The 19,989-nt window shown below is 46.5% G+C and overlaps 1 protein-coding gene across 5 annotated transcripts in view; it reads right to left on the reverse strand.

Moving 5' to 3' along the window:
- Positions 1-1,791: 1,791 nt before the first annotated feature.
- The window catches only part of AZIN2 (antizyme inhibitor 2), a 39,808-nt gene continuing 21,610 nt past the window's right edge, over positions 1,792-19,989 (reverse strand). For 4 of the 5 annotated variants that reach the window (XM_081225621.1, XM_081225622.1, XM_081225620.1 and 1 more), the window contains 2 exons: positions 10,229-10,443; positions 6,180-6,670 (listed from right to left, as the gene is read on the reverse strand). In XM_081225621.1, coding sequence (XP_081081747.1) covers positions 6,532-6,670; positions 10,229-10,443 — 354 coding nt within the window. In that variant the 3' untranslated portion in view covers positions 6,180-6,531. Of the gene's footprint in view, positions 1,897-1,986; positions 2,053-6,179; positions 6,671-10,228; positions 10,444-19,989 lie in introns of those variants that run through there. The other variant, XM_081225623.1, reaches the window with a different exon arrangement.

The raw sequence follows: 19,989 nt of genomic DNA on the forward strand, positions 1-19,989 counted from the left end.
GAAATCTCAAGGAGCTACTTTTTAAACTCATCCCCAGTGGCCTGCATGCTGGCAACTCTAGCTAACACCACCCCCCGTGTTACCAAACACTGGTGTTCTCTCCTCCGCCTCCTCCCTCATCCCCACATCCAACTCCATTGCCAAATGTCTTTCCTTTGTTTCCAGACCTATCTCAAATCCGTTCCCTGCTCTTTACCCCCACAGCTGCTGCCCCAATCCAGATTCTCATCATCTCTTCCCTGACCTAGAACAAGTGTCCCCTCCTAATCTCCCCCTGCTTTCTCTTTGCTTCTAATCCCTCTCTATTATCTAGTTAACTATTGCTGCTTTAAAATTACCTTAAATTTTTGTTAAAACTTAAAACCAAAAATATTTATTACCTCAAAGTTTCTGTGGGTCAGGAATCTGGGCATGGCTTAGGGGTGCCTCTGGCTCCGGGTCTCTCACATGGCTGCCACCAAGTGTTGGCCAGGGCTACAGTCATGCCAAGACTCACCTGGAGGAGGATCTATCTCCAAGCTCACTTATGTGGCTATTAGAAGTCCTCAAGTCCTTGCTAGTGGACAGAAACACCAGTTCCTGGACACCTAAACCTCTCCATAGGGCAGCTTGCAACATGGCAGATGTCTTCCCTAAGAGCACGTGAGCAAGAAAGAGAGTGTGCCAAAGGCAGAAGTTACGGTCTTTTTGTAATCTAATCTCAGAAATGGTAACCCCTCACTTCTAACATATTCTATTCATTAGAATGGAATCAATAAGTCCAGTCCATACTCAAGGAGAGAGAATCATATCAGTATGTGAACACTATGGTTTGGGATCACTGGGGACATCTTAGAGCCTGCCTACCACAACCTCATCACTGCCTCCTAGTGAGCCACCTAAAGTGCAAAGCTGACCTCTTCTCTCCCTTTCTCAGAAACTTCTGTTAACTTGCTGATACTAGGACATAACCCTTCATAATATTCCTCAATCACTATTTCATTCTAATCTTCCATCCTGTACTCCAGTTCCTAAGAAAGAGCTCTGAATTATCGCACTTCTATCCCTTTACACACCACTTCCCTGGTTTGGAATGCTTCCCTCAACCTCCCCAGACTTTTCTACCTGGCCAACTCCTACTCACCCATCAAGGTTTCTGCTTCCATCCATTGCTTCTGCCAAGTCCATCCTGACTTCTAGCAGGCAGTTACGTCTATCCCTAATCAGACTTCCCTTGGCACCCTGTGCTTTCCACTAACACACCACTTAGCACACCAAATTATAATTATCTCCACTTGGATCTCAAAGTCGACATGTTCAAAAGTTCGTTTCTGCTGATTTTTATATCAGTGAAATTTAGCAGGAGATAGATCTTGCAGCCTCACCATCTTCAATGGAGATGTATAGAACAAGTTATAGAACCTCACCATCTTAACTGGCATTATTAAATGCCCAGAGAGTAGTCATTTGATAATAGTGTCCTACTAAATAAATACATGTGCTGCTCTAAAGGCAATTCTGGTCCCCACAGGCTTCCATAGGAAGAGGGCTGGGTGAGTATGACCCAGCTGGGTGAGGTTCTTCCAGAGTAGGCAGAGATGCTTCCCAACCTGCCTCCACTTGTTACTATCTATTCTAGACAAGTTACGTCATATCTAAGCCTCAGTTTCCTAATTTATAAATGGAAATAACCTAAGTGGTTCCTATGGTGACCACAGATCAGCTGCTATTCTGAGCACTTTAAATATGTTAATTTATTTAATCCTTAGAATTAGGATATGCAGTAGGTGTATTATTCCATTTTACAGATGCAGAAACTGTGGCACAGAAAACACAGGTAATAACTGGCAGAGCCAGGATTCCAACACAGGCACTGAGGAGTCGGAGTCTGTGTCATAATATCCACTTCACAGGTTACTGCGGATTAAACGAAAAAGTGCGAGTCAAGGGTGAGGGCAGGGCATGGCACACAGTGAGTACTCTTTATTATTTTAAAACGTAAAACACCTTGGCCTGCAAGTCAGAAATTCTTTCAAAGCCCATGATTTTCTGCGTGAATTCATCGGGTGTCTCCTGTAGGGAATGAGATGGATGAGTGGGAGGACACTGGGGACGAGCCTCCCAAGATCGATACAGCTCTCTGGCCCCGTTACTCAGGGATGCTCCTACTTTGTAAGGGGAAGCGGAAGTAGCTGGTGGGCAGAAGCCCAGTTCCGGTGTCACTGCGGGCCTTTCTAGCCGGGCAGGGGCCCGGTCGCCCCCTTGCCTGCCTCCTGTGTGCCAACAGAACCCTTTGCTCGTGGGGGCCCGCCCACGGCGAAGGTTCGATTTTCCACTGGTGGAGGCTGCGGGCGGCGTCTGTCCATCCTTCAGCCAACGGACCCGGCTGTCTCTTCTCGCTGTTTGGTAAAGTCCTCCTCCGCTCAAGCAGAGGGCGCCAGAAGACGGGCCTCGAAGCCTGGGCGGCTCCCTGACACGGAAGTGACGTCACGCCGCCGGAAATCCGCGTCCGCCGGGACTCGGGAGTGTGACGGATAGTTGAAGCGGTGAAAGCCGAGCGTGTAAGGTTGTGTGCTAGGAGGTGATTAAGGGCATCGTCTCCACTCCGGTTAGGCTCGGAGGCTCAGATGAGAAAAGTGAGCTCCTGGAGACAGGGACTTGTCCATATTCACCCAGCGAGAACCTCTCCCGAGACCAGCGCTCTTCGCACACGACTCCTTTTAGCGGAGGAACGGCCTTGGGGTGGTCTGCTCCGCCTGAGGAGTCCCTGAGGCAAGTGTCACAGGAATACCCGCATTGCACAGATGGGGAAAACGAACCCAGAGAGAGACAGGGACTTGCAGGGTAGGGTTGCCGGATTTAGCAGCTAAAATGCGGGACGCCCAGTTAAAGTTGAAGTTCAGGGGATCAACAGTGTTTTAGTATAAGGATACCCCTAATAGTCATGGGTCATACGTTTACTGAAAAGGTAGCCGTCGTCTTCTGAATTCAGATTTAACTGGGCGTCCCATATTTTGTATGGCAATCCTACCGCACGGTCACCCAGCTGAGTGGAAGAGCAGAAAGAGCTTTTGAGACATCCTGAGTGCCTCCTCACCTAAGGCTCACTAGTGTGTGGACCCGCGCCCCTCCTGGGTATAACCCTGGAAGCCTGCAGCGACCTCAACCCGTTCCAGTTAGTGGCCTGCCCTTCGCAGGATCTAGGCTGCTGTTCAGGAGCTGAGGAGAAGGGGCCAGATACCCCTGCCTCGAGGTTCAGGGGTAACCCCCCACCCGCCATCCTCCAAGACTAGTTTATTCGAAAGACACTAAGCACTTACTCTGTGCTAAGCACAAACCCAGGCTCCAGATGACGTTGGCAAGTAGGAGAAATATTCCCTCTCTTTGTGGAATTAACAGATTTGCGGGGAGATGAGTAGAAAGATTACAATACATTGCGATCAACAGTTCTTTAATATGGGTAAATGCAGCACGCTGTGAAAGCGCAGAGGTGCAATATCCAGGCAGAGAGTAAGAGAAAAGGGAGATACCCAAGCTGAGACTTGAAAGGTTCATTCAACTTATTTGAATATTTGTTTGTGGGCAGTGCTTTAGGCATTAGGAACACAGCAGTAAACAAACATATCTCTGCCCTTAAGAGCCTAATTCTAAGTAAAATGCATGTCAGATGATGAGCTGTGGGGTGCAGGAGTAAAAGGTGAGGCTACGGAGGGGATCATGGGATACTGGGGTGGGAGTATCACAGTTTTAAAGAGTGTGGTCAGGAGGGCCTCACTGAGAAGGTAACATGTGAGCAAAGATCTGAAGGTGTGAGGGAGAAAGATCATGGAGCTATTTGGGGTTATAAGGAAATGTGCCTGGTGTGTTAGACGAACACAAAGAGAGGAATGATGTACTGCTTCCAGTATGACAGCTTTCTCAGGGATTTTCAGTGACAACTTTGACAATGTGTTTCTTGCCTTAAATACTGCCTTTAGAATCTAATTTCTGTAAAGTGTGACTCCACATAATTAGCTGGGGGGCCACTTTAAATAGGGTGTACAGAAAAGGCCTTTCTGAGAAGGTGACATTTAACGTGAGCCCTTTAAGATAGGGATGAGTCAGCCCTGGAGAAGCTGGAAGAAGAGCTATTTAGGCAGAGGGAACAGCAAGGGCAAAGGTCTGGAAGCAGGAAACAACTCAGTAGACGTGAGGAACTGAAAAGAGGCCGGTAGGCCGGTGCATGGTGAGAAGAGTGGCAGGAGATGAGGTTGGAAAGTGGGCGGAGATCTCAGGCAATTTAACTTTCATTGGCATCACAGTGGGAATCCACCGGAGGGTTTTCAGCAGAGGATTGACAAGATCAGATTCATGTTCCAAAAAGATGGGTTTCCCTGGTGGCGCAGTGATTGAGAGTCCGCCTGCGGATGCAGGGGACGCGGGTTCGTGCCCCGGTCCGGGAGGATCCCACATGCTGCGGAGCGGCTGGGCCCATAAGCCATGGCCCCTGAGCCTGATCGTCCGGAGCCTGTGCTCCGCAACAGGAGAGGCCACAACAGTGGGAGGCCCGCGTACCGCAAAAAAAAATAAAAAATAAAAAAAAGATTCCTCTGACTGTTAGGAGCCTATATCAGATAATTTTGTAGGTTAAGTTTACACGGGCTTAGCTACTCATCCCCTACGTGCCAGGAAGAGGGTTTAAAATGGAGCAAAGGGTTGACTGGGAACTCACATCCTGTTGCCTTCCGTATGGTCCCTTTACAGCTGGAATGGGGGGCGGGGGGTGGGGGGGGGGAGAGCCACCATCTCCCTCCTGAGCAGGGGTGGACTGAGATGACAACTTGTGTCTCTTGGACCCCCATCAGGCTCCCTGGCTGGACCCACCTTGAACAGGCTGGGGGGTGAAGGAAGTGCATGCTACCACCAGCCCACTAGGTCTTCCTTGGCCCCTTTTGAATACACTTTCAATTATCCTCTCAAAGGCCCTGTCATGCTTCTGTTCCGGAAGCATATAGGGCTCCCTGCTGCCTGCAGAATTAAGTTCAGACTCCTTGCTCTGTTGTTCACATTTGTAGGACTGAGCCCTTAACCTGTGGGATCTGATTCTATCTCTTAGGTAGGTAGTGTCAGAATTGACTGGAGTTGTAGGACGCCCGGCTGGTGTCTGAGAATTGCTTGGTGGTGTGGGAGAAAAACCCACACATTGTACTAGGCTTACCCAGTGAGAAGCTCGAGTGAAGATATAAAAACAATTGCAATGAAATGTCTAGACCAGGCAAGTCCACAGAGATGGAAAATAGATTCGTGGGTGCCAGGGCTGGGGGAGGGGAGAATGGGGAGTGACTGCTAGTGGATATGGGGTTTCTTTTTGAGGTAATGAACATGTTCTAGAATTAGGTGGTGGTGATGGTTGCACAAACTCTGAATATACTAAAAACCACCGAATTCTACACTTTGAAAGGGTGAATTTTAAGGCATGTGAATTATATCTCAATTTTTTTTTAACTACAGAAGAAAAATCTTTAGGGTCACCAGTAGCAGCTGGGGGAACTCTAAAATCTGAACTCCTTTGCTAAGCGGCTCACACACCCCAGTTGCATAGCTTGAGACCCTAGCAATGTGAAGTCCTGAAGAGAACTGCCAGTGTCTGAGGAGACACGAGCATCAGAGCCGTTGGCACTGGATGTGGAAGCAGTCTGTGGCCAACCATGTTCTAACAATTACTGCCTGAATAAGCAAACCAACCAGCGCATAGTTGCATTACTCTGATTGCCTTGCTGACCTGCAAGGAGAGGAAGGGTACGGGGTCTCCTCAGAACCTCCCAAGGACCCACCTCTTTGCTCTCTATCTTTGGTATGAATTTCCAAAAGCGGTGTCAAATATTCAGTTTTCCCCACTTTGGGCCGGGACTTAAGCTCGCTGTTGGGTTCACACAGAAGCCCCTCACCAGCCATGAGCTGCAGCCCCGGTGCCACACGGAGACAACCATGACCCCGACCCCAGCCCCTGACAGCTACCCCTTCCTCACGAAGCCAGGCATGGAAGCTTGTGAAGACGAGAGAGGTGAGTCAGAGAAGTTGGGTGCCAGTGGGAGGTGCCCACACTGCAGTGGGTCAGGACCGAAGCAGAGGGCATGGGGTTATCATAGTAGGGTGGGGAAGTCTCGGCCCTGGCCTCACCCAGGCTGCTTCGTGGATTGAACCGCCGGGTTCCACTGGCGTATTAAACAACCAAAATATTTATTCGCTTCATATTTACCAAGGTGGGAAGCAGACCAAGGGAGACCCCAAGAACACCCCCATACCTGGCTGACCAGGCCCCTGGCGCTGCAGAGGAGGCAGACACAGCTGGAAGGGACAGGATTTATGTTGCATACTTGAACTACAGGGAGCGTAAGACTGGTCCTATTTACAGGGCAGAAACACTGCAGGGGAAGCGTGGGGCCAGCAGAGCGAGCGCCAGAGTCCTGGCCAGAGGGTGCTCCTGATCTCCACCTTCCCCTCCGCTCCCAGGGGCACCTCTGCGGCCCCGCTGGGGTTCTCCGCGGTCGGGGAGGGGGGGACGGGCCCCGCTCACATGATGCTCGCCGGGGTGAAGACAGGGCCCATGCACAAGGTGTCTGTGATCTCCCAGCCACAGGACAGAGGCTTGCACGTGCCCTCGGCGTCCTCGTCCTGTTCTGCAGGCAGCAGCTGTCCTCGCAGGGCTTCCCTGCAAGTGAGAGGGGGTCCCTGGAGGCAGCCAGCCAGCATGGGGCCCGCAGGCCAGGAACTCCTGATTGGCCGCTGCACTGGAAGACCTGGCGCCACTGGGGCCGCAGAACCCAGGGGCAGGGGCGAGGGAAGGCCTACTGCCCCTTCGTCCTCTGCTGCTCCCTTCTCCCCCACAGTCTACCCCCGCAAGGGAGAGGAACCCACATTCATTGATACGCCCACTATTGGGCCAGGCACTTTGCTTACAGTAACTAGTATCCTCCCAAAACCCTGTAAGGGTGACGTTATCGTCCCCATTTTACTCTGAGGAAATTGAGACTCAGGAGTTACCTGCCCAAGGTCACCTCTTCTACCCTAGAGGGTGGTAGAACTAGGACTCAACCCAGCGCTCACTTCAGTGCCCACATTCTTCATATCCCCAGCTTAGTACTTTAAAAAAAGCATCTGCCTCCCCTCAAACTCTACAAGCTGTTTCTCCTACCTCCCCACGTTAATAAACGGCTCCTGCTCTTGCCACAAGTTGTCTTCTTCCCACACCCAGTAGATCCCTGCTGAGCCTAGTTCCTGAGCATCCTCAAAGGTACCTGCTTCTCTCCATTCCCGCTGACACCACCATCTCTAGCCAGGAAAGTGCAGTCTCCCTGATCTGCTCTTGCCCCCTCTGGACAATTCTGACCCAGGTTCATCTTCCCAAAACGCAAACCCCTGCTCTTGAGTCGCCAGCAGTTTCCCTCCACTGTCAGGCCCCACAAGATCTGGCCCCTGCCAGCCTCTCCCATCACACACAACAGTGCTGCCTGGTTGCCAGCCACAGCAGCCATCTTTTGGGCTCACGTCTCATCCTAGGCCTGTGCACATCCGGCCTCTGCCTGCATCATCAACCGTTCGCTGAGTCACACAGCCCAGTGTACTCCTTCATAGCAACAAGGGTTCAATGCCTGCTTCCCTGACGTTCCTCCAACTATAGCAGGGCAGGGGATATGTCTGAGTTACTCACTGCCTAGTGGCCCCAGCAGCAGGCTGGCACATGGTAAACACTTGGTGAGGAGGGGTGGACGCTGGGTAGGAGGACAGGGAAAGCACTGGGTTCAATGTCAGGAGGCCTGGGGGTAGGGGCAGCATGACAGCCCGTCCTTGACTTCTGCCAAGTTCTGCTTCCCCACAAAACCTTCCCCCTTCCATCTACATCTTCCCTTCCCTCCCTTCATACTTCCAGTCTATTCTACTGCCCCACCTGCAGGAAGGCCTCCCTCTTTGCCGATATGTGCAATTCAGCAGCAAATCAGTCCGTATCTTGGCAGAGTCCAGTCAGGCCGCTCCCTTCCAGGTGGGAGGTCCTCTGGGCCAGGCACCCTCTGTCTGAGCCTCTGTCTCCTTATCTTTCAAAATGCGTTTTGAAAGATATGTTTCTTAGAACCCCTCACTGGCTCCCTACTGCCTTCAAGATCAAGTCCAACCTGGGCCTCCAAGGTCCTTCTTGATCTATTCTTCCCCACAGTCCACTCCAGCCAGCCAGAGCTACTAAAAATTCTTTGGATGGACTAGACTCTGAAGCCCCTACCCGTCCTGGCCCAGACCACCCTCCTGTCAGCTTGCCTGGCCCTCCTTACCCATCAGGCCTCCCGAGAAGCAGCCCTGTCCACCCTCCCCAGCCCGCTGGCCCTCCGTCCCTAGTGACCTTGGCACTCTCTATGCCAGGGTCTGTGTATGCAGGTCCGCGCCTTGGCTCACCATGTTCTCAGATGCTCTTTTACCCCCCAGGACCCAGCACAGAGCCAGGCTCTAAAGTAGGACATTTTGATGAGGCCCCTCTAATATGGGGAATTTTTTGACATGGCCATTTCAATACATCAAAATTTTGTGTTCCTGAGTAACGAGTGCACCTGACTCCCTGCAGCCTCACCCAGCTGTGTTTGCTGGTGATGGTGCCTGGATGGGATAAGGAAGGCTGTGTGATTATTGTTTTGTTTTGTTTTGTTTTGTTTTTGCGACACGCGGGCCTCTCACTGCTGTGGCCTCTGCCATTGCAGAGCACAGGCTCTGGACGCACAAGCTAAGTGGCCATGGCTCACGGGCCCAGCCGCTCTGCGGCATGTGGGATCTTCCCGGACTGGGGCACGAACCCGTGTCCCCTGCATTGGCAGGCGGACTCTCAACCACTGTGCCACCAGGGAAGCCCCGATTATTGTTTTTTTACTTTTGCTTTTTAGGCCTTATCAAAACACCCCTGATGTCAAAATGGTGGCATCAGCCTATCCTGTGCCCCTGCAGGGAGTAGAAACAACAGGTTTGTTGACTGGATAAATGACATGCAACTTTGATACTGAGCCCCGTCAGGCCTGGCATTTGGTAGCACTGTTCTGGTGGGGGTGGGCGGGGGTGGAGGGGTGCAGGGAAGAGGCTCAGGAACCCAGCATGTCCCTGGGGACGCAGGCTGCACTCGCTCCTGAGGGCCCAGCATAAAAGCCCCTCCCAACTGCCCCAGCCTCCAAAGAGGGGGCCTCTTCATCACTGACCAGCTGTGTGACCTCAAGCAAGTGACCTCTGTTTGTGTGGGTAAAAGGAAATCATCAAAAGGTGCCTAGGGCTTCCCTGGTGGCGCAGTGGTTGAGAGTCCGCCTGCCGATGCAGGGGACACGGGTTCGTGCCCCGGTCTGGGAAGATCCCACATGCCGCGGAGCGGCTGGGCCCGTGAGCCATGGCTGTTGAGCCTGTGCGTCCGGAGCCTGTGCTCCGCAGCGGGAGAGGCCACAACAGTGAGAGGCCCATGTAATGCAAAAAAAAAAAAAAAAAAAAAAAAAGGTGCCTAATGTAGGGCCTGACAGAAAGTTTGAACAAATGTGAATTTATTTCCATCTAGCCTCACTGGATCCCACTGCTGGCCTGCCGTGGGCAAGCTCAGCGAGCAGGCGAGTCTTTGTCTTTCCCGGGTCACAAAGCAGCCACCCAAGTGATCAGCTCTATCTACATCTGCCCTTGTCTTCCCTTAATCCACCCAGTAGTTAGAGTGGTCTTTCAGGCTTCGAACCAGTCCTTGCTTGCTGCTGCTCAAAGCTCTCCACTTCCTTCAAGGCCCTTCCCAGATCCAGCCCTGCTCCTTCTCCAGCCCCGACCAACCTCGTGTACTTTCCTGAAGTTATGCTCGCTCCCTGTTCCTTCTGCCTGGAACCCCCTTCCCACCCCTCCTGCCACCTAACTCCCACTCGTCCACCAGGCTTTGGCTTCATCCTTCCTTCCTCAGGGAGGGATATCTGGGCCTTGGGATGGGGGGCGGGGCTCTAAGCTTCCAGAGCCTGCCCCCCTCCCTCCAGCACTGCATTATCAGGAGTGTCTGTCTGCTTCTGTGTCTCTCACAGGACTCTGAGCTCCTCAAGGGAAGCTCAGTCTCATTCATGGCCACAGCCAAGCACAGGCCTCACTTGGAATCAGCAGCCAAGAGCTACTTGTCACATTGGGTTACACAGGAGCACGGACCCAAACCTGGGGTTCCCCTTATTGCTTCTGCCCAGGCTGCTCCCTTCTCCCCCCACTCCATTTCCCAGCAGGGCCCCCTTACCAGGCCACCCGGGACATGGCATAGGTGATGCAGCAGGTGTGGGCTCCCCCGAGGAAGGAACCCATGCCCACGGTGTAGGCGCCCATGTTCTCAAAGACCAGCCAGTCCCCTACATGTAGTTGCGGCAGCCACAGGCCCTCGGCGATGCAGTCACAGCCATCGATCACTGGGCCCCATAGGCTGCTGCTGTACAGGGGCTGCTCCGTGGATGGTTTCTGCAGGAGAGAGGGATGACAACGGTCAGCTTTCCTGGGCATACGTGCACAGCCTGAGCACCCCCTCCCTCCGAAGCCTGCGTGGCTCCCAGAGCCAATAGAATAAAGACTTGATGGGCCTCCGAGCCTGCACTTACGGCCCTCCCACTTCTCTGCATTCATTGCTTCCTACACTCTGAAGCCACGGTGCCTGGTCTTACATCCAGGCTCCAATACTTGCTATCTGTGTGACCTTGGGCAAGATACTTTATCCCTCTGTGCCTCAGTTTGCTCATTTGTAAAATGGGAATAATAACAGTACCTACCTCACAGGGCTACTGAAAGGATAAATGAGTATAGGTAGAGCATGTAGAACAGTGTCTGGCACATGGCAAGGGCCCAGTAAGTCAGCACTATCTTTATTATTGTTGGTGTTGCTGTAAGCTCCCGGCTTTTGCCTTCACTGGTGTGTCTGCCGCTTTCCAGACTCTGGATGGGTCCCCCCTCTGCAGCCCTTCCCCCTCCCTCAAATCAGAGATTGTCCTCTGGGCCCAGCCCTGGGGCTCCTTCTTCTATGCAGGCCTCCATGATCCCCTCCTTCCATGCCAGGCCTGGTAACAGGAGCTAGAAGCACACCATTGAGTTAGACCCTCCCTCCCTCCCTCCCTCGGGCTCTCAGTCTGGTGAGGAAGACGGGCCTCCCACAGACAGTCACAGGGTGACCTGCCAGAGATCACAGAGGACCTCACAGGGTAGATAGAATTACTCCCATTTCAGGGAAACCAAAGTTCTGAGAGATTAAGTGACTTACCCAAAGACACAACTAACAATGACATAATATTTTTATTTTTTTTAAGTGACTTCCAAATCCAGGAAAGAAATCTGTAACATAGGCCATTTGCGGACAACCAAGATATCAGTGCAGTTTGTCACAGTGTAGGGATCCTGCCAGGCAGGTCCTAGAGGAGGAGTCATGACTGAAAGATGGACAGGAGCGAATCCTGGCTGAATCGTGCCGTTGAAAGCCCCTCGTTCCAGTTAGTCCAGCTGCTCTGGGCTCCCCAGGTAAACCCTGCTTCCCTTCCCCCAGCCCCAGCCATCCCCATGCTATTCCCTGAGTCTCCAAACCTACCAATTCCTAATTTTCCTTTAGATCTCAGCTTCCTCATGGAAGCTTTCCTAAGGCTCCCCAAGCTTTGTCGTCATAGCATGTACTATGATTTATGATTAGATATTTATGAAATGTATCACCCAGGCCTGTCTTCCCTGTCAGACTATAAATTCCACGAGTCCAGAGATCACGACAGTCTTGTTTACCCCCATCTCCTCCAAGCCTAGCAGTCTGGCATACAGTAGGTGCTTTTGTCAATAATATTTCTTAAGTGAATGAATGAATAAATGAATAAGGAATACATGAGTGATGAGAAAGAGGAAGAGCCAAAAAGAAAGAAAAAGAAGGTACGAATGGAAGCCATCAAAGAGCCTAGAAGGAAGGAGGCAGCGGAGGAAACCAATGGAGGATGAAGGAAAGGTGTTTCAGCACCTCAGCCAGGAGCAGGAATGAGTCAGACTGAGAAGAGTCATGGGTGCCATAAGCAGAAATAATACTCATAGTTGACAAAAAGTTAATGCATAAGCCACTGTCTCATTAATAAAGAAAAACATGCACGTTATTAAAATCAAACATGAGAACTATCCTATACTCATTAATTCATTCAATAGGAACTTATTAAGCACCTACTATATGCCAGGCTCTGATCTAGGAGCTGCAGATGCATCAGTGAACACACACACACACAAAAACAAAGTTCCTGTGCTCATGAAGCTCACATTCTAGGAAAGCGAGACAAACCAATACATCCTTGTTGATATAACTTAACAAGCTTGTTCACCAGCTTCGTTAATGAGTAAAATTCATCTTAGTTGCTCTGAATTATTTCCCTTAGCTCCAGTTGTTAAAAAACAATAAGCTAGAGACTTCCATGGTGGCGCAGTGGTTAAGAATCCACCTGCCAATGCAGGGGACACGGGTTCGAGCCCTGGTCCGGGAAGATCCCACATGCCGCAGAGCAACTAAGTCCATGTGCCACAACTACTGAGCCTGCGCTCTAGAGCCCGCGAGCCACAACCACTGAGCCCACATGCCACAACTACTGAAGCCCGCACGCCTAGAGCCTGTGCTCCGCAACAAGAGAAGCCACCGCAATGAGAAGCCCACGCACCGCAACAAAGAGTAGCCCCCGCTCACCCGCGCGCAGCAACAAAGACCAAACGCAGCCAAATAAATAATTTTTTAAAAAATTAAAACAAAAAAACAATACGCTAACTTTTAAAGAATTGTGAGAGGAAATGCTATATAATTGTATCCATGAGGATCCTTAAGAAAATAGGTTCCAAAGATTCTTCCACAATAAAATAAAAAGGAACTCTTGAGTTATAATCAGAGTTCTCTCACTTTTTAGTAGTGGTATAAATTTAAAAATGGGTGGAAAAGAAAGATTTTTAAACTTCACAGGAAATAATGCAATTATCATTTAAAACCTTAAAAAAAAAGGAAACAAAAAAGGAATATGCAAAAAGATGTTCCAAAAGCATGTGGGGACAGGCTTGTAAGTCTCAGCTCTATTTATGAGTCAGAAAACTGAATGGAAATGGACAGGCACCTGTAAAAATATAAGATGCCCAGTCTGCTACTAGGGCCCCCTCTGAGAGAGAGGGCAGGGGGTTCCTACTTTACAAAGCGTGCCCACCACTACTTCACACCTCATCTGGGACGCAGTTGCAATTCCCCTGTTACAGATGAGAAAACTCAGAAGAAATGACCTGCTCCAGGTTCTGGAGGGGGTTAGCAGCAGAACTCCAGGTGGTCCCAGACAAGGTGCCTCCTAGCTGCACCTGAATGGCTGCTTTCCTCAAAGAGGCCCAATAGGTGAGCAGATCCACAGATGAAACAAGGTGAAACATTTAGAATGGCACATGGCTTTGATGGAATCCCTAAATAGTTCCCCAACTTTTAAAGAATAAATCAATTAACTCCTCTACTACATTAAGTGTACAGAAATATTTTCAAAGGGAAAAAAAATGGGATGAGCAAGGGCTGCACACAAAAAGGAAAAAGAGGAAACAGAATGAAAGCCTATGATCAAAATCTCACTTGTGAACATATAGGCAAAAATCCAAAATGAATCCCTAGCTAATCAAATCCACACTCATATTCAAAGAATCACTTTCAATGATCAGATAATTTGTCTCTAAATGGAAGGCAGGGATGATATGAGCAAGGCAATCACTGGCTTCATCGTAATATGGAAAATATAGATCTACAATTCAAATTTAATTTTCCCAATACATGTCAACATGGCATTCAATAGCCTATAGCATCTCTTCTTGATTAAAACTACAGACAAAACTAAACCCCACAACGAAGAGAAACTATTTAAAATAAGGAGCCAACTCTAACTTAATGGGGATACACTAGAATGGCTTCATTTCAGAACCAGAAGCAACCTTAGTAATTAAAGTTAAGCCCCCTCATTTTCCAGATGAAGAAACGAGAGAAACAGGGCCCAGAGAGGTTAAGTAATTTGCCTAATGTTACTCAGCTACTGTATGGCAGAGCCAGGACTCAGACCCACATCTTCTGACTCCAAGTCTGAAGCTTTCTGTCATCATTTCTATTTTATATAGCATGAGAAATGCTGGCAATAGCTAGCAGGGAAAAAATAAACAATATAGAGAAAATAAATAAATAAAATATCACATTGCAGATAACACTTGCCCACCTGGAAAAAAAAGGGGAGAGAGGTAGTTACTAGAGGAACTCAGTTTCAGCATGCAAGCCAGTGTCTCAGCTCAAACACGCAGGGGACCATCTTCACTCACGACAGTAATGAAAGCATTACTAAACTCAGGGATGTACTTGGGCCACAATAATACTTATTCAAAGAAAATAATAAAACCTTAAAAGGAGAGATAAAATACAAGAGCTCTACCCTCTCCTAGCTAGAAAAGCTTAGTAAAGCAAAAAAGAGAATCCTCTCCAATTTGATAGATTAAATATGCTACGACTAATTAAAACTCCCAGGATATTTTTCTAAACGTGAGAAACAATATGACAAAAAATAAACATGAGCCTATCACAGGATATTAATAAGGAGCAGTGACAGACTCAATTTTTTGTTAAATGTTTAATTCATACAAAAGGACATTTGTATCATGTGTAAAACAAAAAGAATAATGATAAAATGAATATCTGTGTACCCACTGCCCAGCTAAAGAAATAGAACATTTCCTTTATCTTTGAAATCCCCATCCCAATGACATGTCCCCTCCCAAACCCCTCCAGAGGTAACCATTATCTGGAATTTTGTTTTCATTATTCTTTTGCTTTAGTTTCTTTTCCATGAGTATACCTAACCCTAAACAATTTAGAATTTGATTTTGAACTTTTTTAAATGTATATGATTGGAAATATAGGGTATGTAATCTCTGCAACTTGCTTTTTTGTTTATTTGAAACTTACGTTCCCAAGATTCATCCAACTGATGGATGTAGATATAATTCACAATAAGCTGCATAGAATTCATTGTATGGAATACACTGTAATTTATTTGATTATTACCCAGCATCAAGACGACATTAAGGTTGTTTCCAATGTTTTGTATTATATAAATTGCTCCTGTGAACATTCTGACATCTCTTCAAATACACATGCCCAGAGTTTCTATGCAATATATACCTAGGAACTTGCTGGGAGAGTATACACATGTCTAACTTTACCTAAATAATGCCAGCTTGTTTCCCAAAGTAGAAATACCAACTCCACCTAGCAGTATCTAAGAGATCCAACTCTCTATATGCCACCAACACTTGATATTGTCATGCTTTTAATTTTTTTTCTAATCTAGTTGGTAGAAGATGTATCTTGTTTTCCTTTTACTTTGCATTGCCTTGATTACCAATGAGGCTGAGCACCTTTGCATTTTCTATTTGGCTTTCCTCTTCTGTGAACTGCCTGTTAAAGTCTTTTGCCCCTATTTCTATTGCTTTCTGCTTCACTTTTTCCCCCTTATTTTCGTAAGATTCTTATTTGTCTCTGTTTCAAGAATCCTTCATATATTCTCTCTACTAATCCCTTATCAATTATATATGTGCTTCAGTATTTTTCTCTCACTTTATGATTGCCTCCTTCCTTTCACTAACAGATGAGCGGAAGCTCTTCACTTTAATGTAGACAAACATCAGTCTTCCTTTTTGGTTTTAAAGATATTCTTCAGTGTTTTTTCCTATTTCAAGGCCAAGCAGATCCTCCCCTATATTGGTCTCTGGAATGTATATATATGTATGGTGTAAGACAGGGATCCAGTTCCGTATTTTGCATATGGACAATCAGGTGGTCTAGCATCATACAGTAAACAATTCCCACTGATAGGCTTTGCAAGTGCTGTCAAATCACCTTTCCAGATATATGTGGATCGTTTTTGCGCTCTCAACCATGTTTTGCTGGTCTATGTGTTTATGCCACTCTCCAAACCAAACTATTTTAATAAACGTCTACTATTTTAGTGGGCACTCTAGACATTTACATTTTAACATGCATACCTAACATAAAGTCTAAAATTAATCCATGTCTTTACCTTCTGCTCAAACAATTCAAAATCTTAGAAGACCAACTTGGTCACTCTACCTCCCAACTTACATTCTGTTGCCATCCAGTGTTTTAGTCTATCTTATTTGTGACAGAGGCTGCTAGTTGCCTACCCCCAGCAATTCCAATCTTCAATGTTTGCTGGGCACATGTCTACCTAGAATAAAGACTATATTTCTCAACTTCCCTTGCAGGTAGTTATGGCCATAAGATGAAAGCATAAGTACTTTCAGGAAATTTCCTTGAAAGACAACTGGCAGAGGGACTTCTCTTATTTCCTATGATGGCTGGAGCTTCAAATTGCACCTACCAAGATGGGGGTAACACCTAGAAACGGGTACAACTAAAAGCCATATGGTTCCATGTGAATATGAAACCACTATACCAGCTCTGAATTGCCTGCATCCAGACAGTTGCATAAGAGTAAAATAAACTTCAGTGTCTTGTTCTAGTCACGTAATTGGTGGTGGTGGTGATGCTGGTGCCAGTCAGTGATCCTTTAAATATGCCCGCATATTTACCTACCTTTGCTCATCATTCATTCCTGCAACTCAGACCATCCATCTGGATAATTTTCCTTATGTCTGAAATATATCCTTTAGAATTTCCTTTAGTGAAGATCTATCTCTCAGTATTTGCTTGTCGGAAAATGCCTATGTTTCATACTCATTCTTGAAAAACAATTTTGCTGGATATAAAATTCTAGGTTGATAGATTGAAGCTGCTATTCCACTATCTTCTGCCTTCCATTGTTACAGGAGAAAAATAAGCTGTAAGTCTAATTAACATTCTTCTACAGGTATTCTTCTGTCTTATTTCTCTCACTAGTTTTATGATCTTCTCCTTGTCTTTGGTATTCAGTGTCACTAATATGTTGTCTAGGTATGGATTTATTTTTAGGTAACGTACTTGGAATTTGTTGGATTTCCCAAATCTAAGAATAAGTGTTCCTCCCTTTCATTTCATTAACTGTCTGCCAGCTATTAATTTTTTTAATTTTAATTTATTTATCTTGCCTCTCAGCTCCAAATCCACCCTTCTTTGCCCTGGTTTGTGATGCTGGAGTAAGACATTTCTTCTTTACTATCCATCTCTATGTTAGGCTTTGTCAATAGAAGTTGCTGGAAAGACACTGCAAGAACAGGTCAGGAAGAAGGGACTTTCCTCCTTTTAGCCTGATGTTTTCTGTGTGGCCACCTCTGGTTCAGGGTATGAGGGTCTGGCTGCATTCACTTCAGTGGCCCCCACAGTTCAACTTTGGCCTGCACAGTCCAACAAGCTTCCCTCCACTCCACAGCAGGCTGCTTCTGTGATGCAGTTGTGTTGGGAACCCTCTGAAGGTTTCTTTGCCACTGGTAGGCTGCACATCCTTGTAATAGCCACAGCCTCTCTTTAAAGGTTTCAATCTCAGCCTTGGAGGGAGAAGCCCTCCTCTAAGTTTCTTCCTTTTTCACTCTCCCTTACCAGGGGTAGTAACTGCTTTTATCCTTATTAGTAATTAACCATCTTTAAAGCTAGCAATTCTTTATATTAAAATTCCCCTGTTCAAATTACTTGTCTCGTTTCTGTATCCTGATACAATCTCTTCCTGAAACTATGATTAGACATTATGCCTTCTCATTCTATCTACCACTTCTTTTGCCTTTCTTATTTTCTTTCCTATCTCTGTTTCTTTGTGCTACATTTGCATAGTTGCTTCAGCTCTATCTTCCCATTCCCTAATTCTCTCTTCAACTGTCTCTAATATCTTTCTTACCCTGTGCATAAGTTCAATTTTCATATATTTCATTTCTAGAAGTTCTATTTAGTCCTTTTAAAAATCTGTTAGTTCATGTTTTTATATTTGCTTACTTTGGGGTCATACTTTCAATTTCTTATTTCTTTAAACATTGTAAATATTTTTATTTTTAGCATCTGATAATTCCAGTACATGTAGTAATTGCAGGTTTGAATCTGCTGTCTATTGCTTCTGCTGGTTCCCCCTCATGGTGACTTGTTTCTTTGTGTTTTGTGATTTTTTATTGTGATCTCATGTACCTTGGAACTTCATCTGTGAGAATTTTTAAAAGCCTAGGTTGAGGAGTCCTCCTCCAGAGAGAATTTGTGTTTGCTTCTGCAAGATAAAATGAATTCTAGGCTTGAGGTTTTTCAGACCACACAGTTAATATGAATTTGGGCAACAAACCCAAGAAAAGGCCAGCTTGTGGTTTCAAATCCTCATTTTTTTGCTCTCTTCCAACTACTAATAAGATCAAAACAGACAAGTTTTCTTGCTGTCCTCCTCTGTGGGAGTTTTTCCTAATATTCTCTTACACTAATGATTATGTACTTTTTCAGGGTTCCCAGATTTATGTGAGGGATCCTATCATATTCTCTATCTTGACTAGTCACTAGGAACACACACAGCTATGAAAACAGAAGATCAGTGCTAAAAGGATTCAGTATACGCCTCCCAGAGAGAAAGGCAGTTTCAGAGTTAGGTTTTCTCTCTGGATTAATTAATTCACTTAACACATATTTGAATAGTCACTGTTGTATGTGCTTGGGACACACTAGTGAACAAAATAGACAAAGATCCTTGTCCTCGTGGAGTTTATAGTCTAGCAGGAGGGAGGAAAACAAAATAAAGAAGTTATATACTGTGTTATAAAGTAATTAAAAAACAACAGACCAGGTGGGGGGTACAGGTGTAATATTAAATAAGGTGTAAGGTGTCAGGGTAGGCCTCCTTTAGGGCAAGGACCTAAAGGAGGTGAGGAGTGAACCAGTGTGGTACCTAGAAGAGAAGTGATCCAGGCAGAGGGGAAAGCTGGTGCAAAGATGCTGAGGCAGGAACATGCTGGGTGAGTTCAAGGAACTGCAAGGAGGCTGGTATGATCAGAGTGGGGTGAGCAAGGAGAAGAGGGTGGGGGAGGTGGTCAGAGAGGAAACAGGGTCAGATCACAAAGGGCTGCGGGAGCAACTATAAGGGCTCTGGCTTTAATATGGAGTGAGACAGGAGCCAAAGAAGGGTTTTAGGCGGAAAAGAGACATGATTTGATTTACATTTAAAAAGGATCCCTCAGGCTGGTGAGTTGACTGGCTTTTACTCTAAGTGAAATGGAGATTCCTACTTTCACTTATTTTTTGACCTCTGAAGATTCCCTGCTATCTCTTAAGTCAGGACACAGTTTTCTTTGTTGTCAGTGGGGAGGCTGTTTGAGGTATCCAGTCTACCACATTGCTGGAAATAGAAGGCACCCTACCAGTTTTCTAAACATAGCACAAAGCTGTTGTCAAAAGAATGGGATAAAAACTAGAGATCATTGAAAAAGAATGAAATTAATGTACAGTATGGCAAAGCAGAAATAAAACAAAAAAGGGTTAGAAATCATTACTTAAGAATTTTTAAGACAAGAACTAACCAGATCCAGACCTGACAAGTACTACTGCAATATATTCCATACGGATTCACACTTTTTAAACCATAAATAATTAGAATAAAATACAATGACAAGTAAGAAAGCCCAATCTTGGCAAGGGGGGGTGTCTCTGTACAGAGTGGGGCAACTAGAGCTTGTACCCTGAATTTTTCTTCCCAAGATTCTCGTAAAACTCCCATGGTACTTGCCCCCTCTGGGTCCCTCCCCACACCTAACTATACCTTGCATTTATGAAGTGCTAATATCCATTTATTGAATTGCATCTTTATACCCTAAATATATGTCATTTTAGACCACTCAGTGAACATTTAAAATGTTTATAAATAAAGAGTCCACCTAACATATCAGTAAAGAAAACCATGTCTCATAGTATATAATTTTTTTAAGTTAAAAACAATGTGCACTATAACACTTAAAAAAAAACAGGAATGAAAGTAAATTTTAACAATAGTTGTCTCTGAATGGTGGGATTAGTGGGTTATTTTATTTTACTGTTTG

The sequence above is a fragment of the Mesoplodon bidens genome (genome assembly GCF_964165515.1).
Source record: "Mesoplodon bidens genome assembly, chromosome: 2".
NCBI classification, from domain to species: Eukaryota; Metazoa; Chordata; class Mammalia; order Artiodactyla; family Ziphiidae; genus Mesoplodon; species Mesoplodon bidens.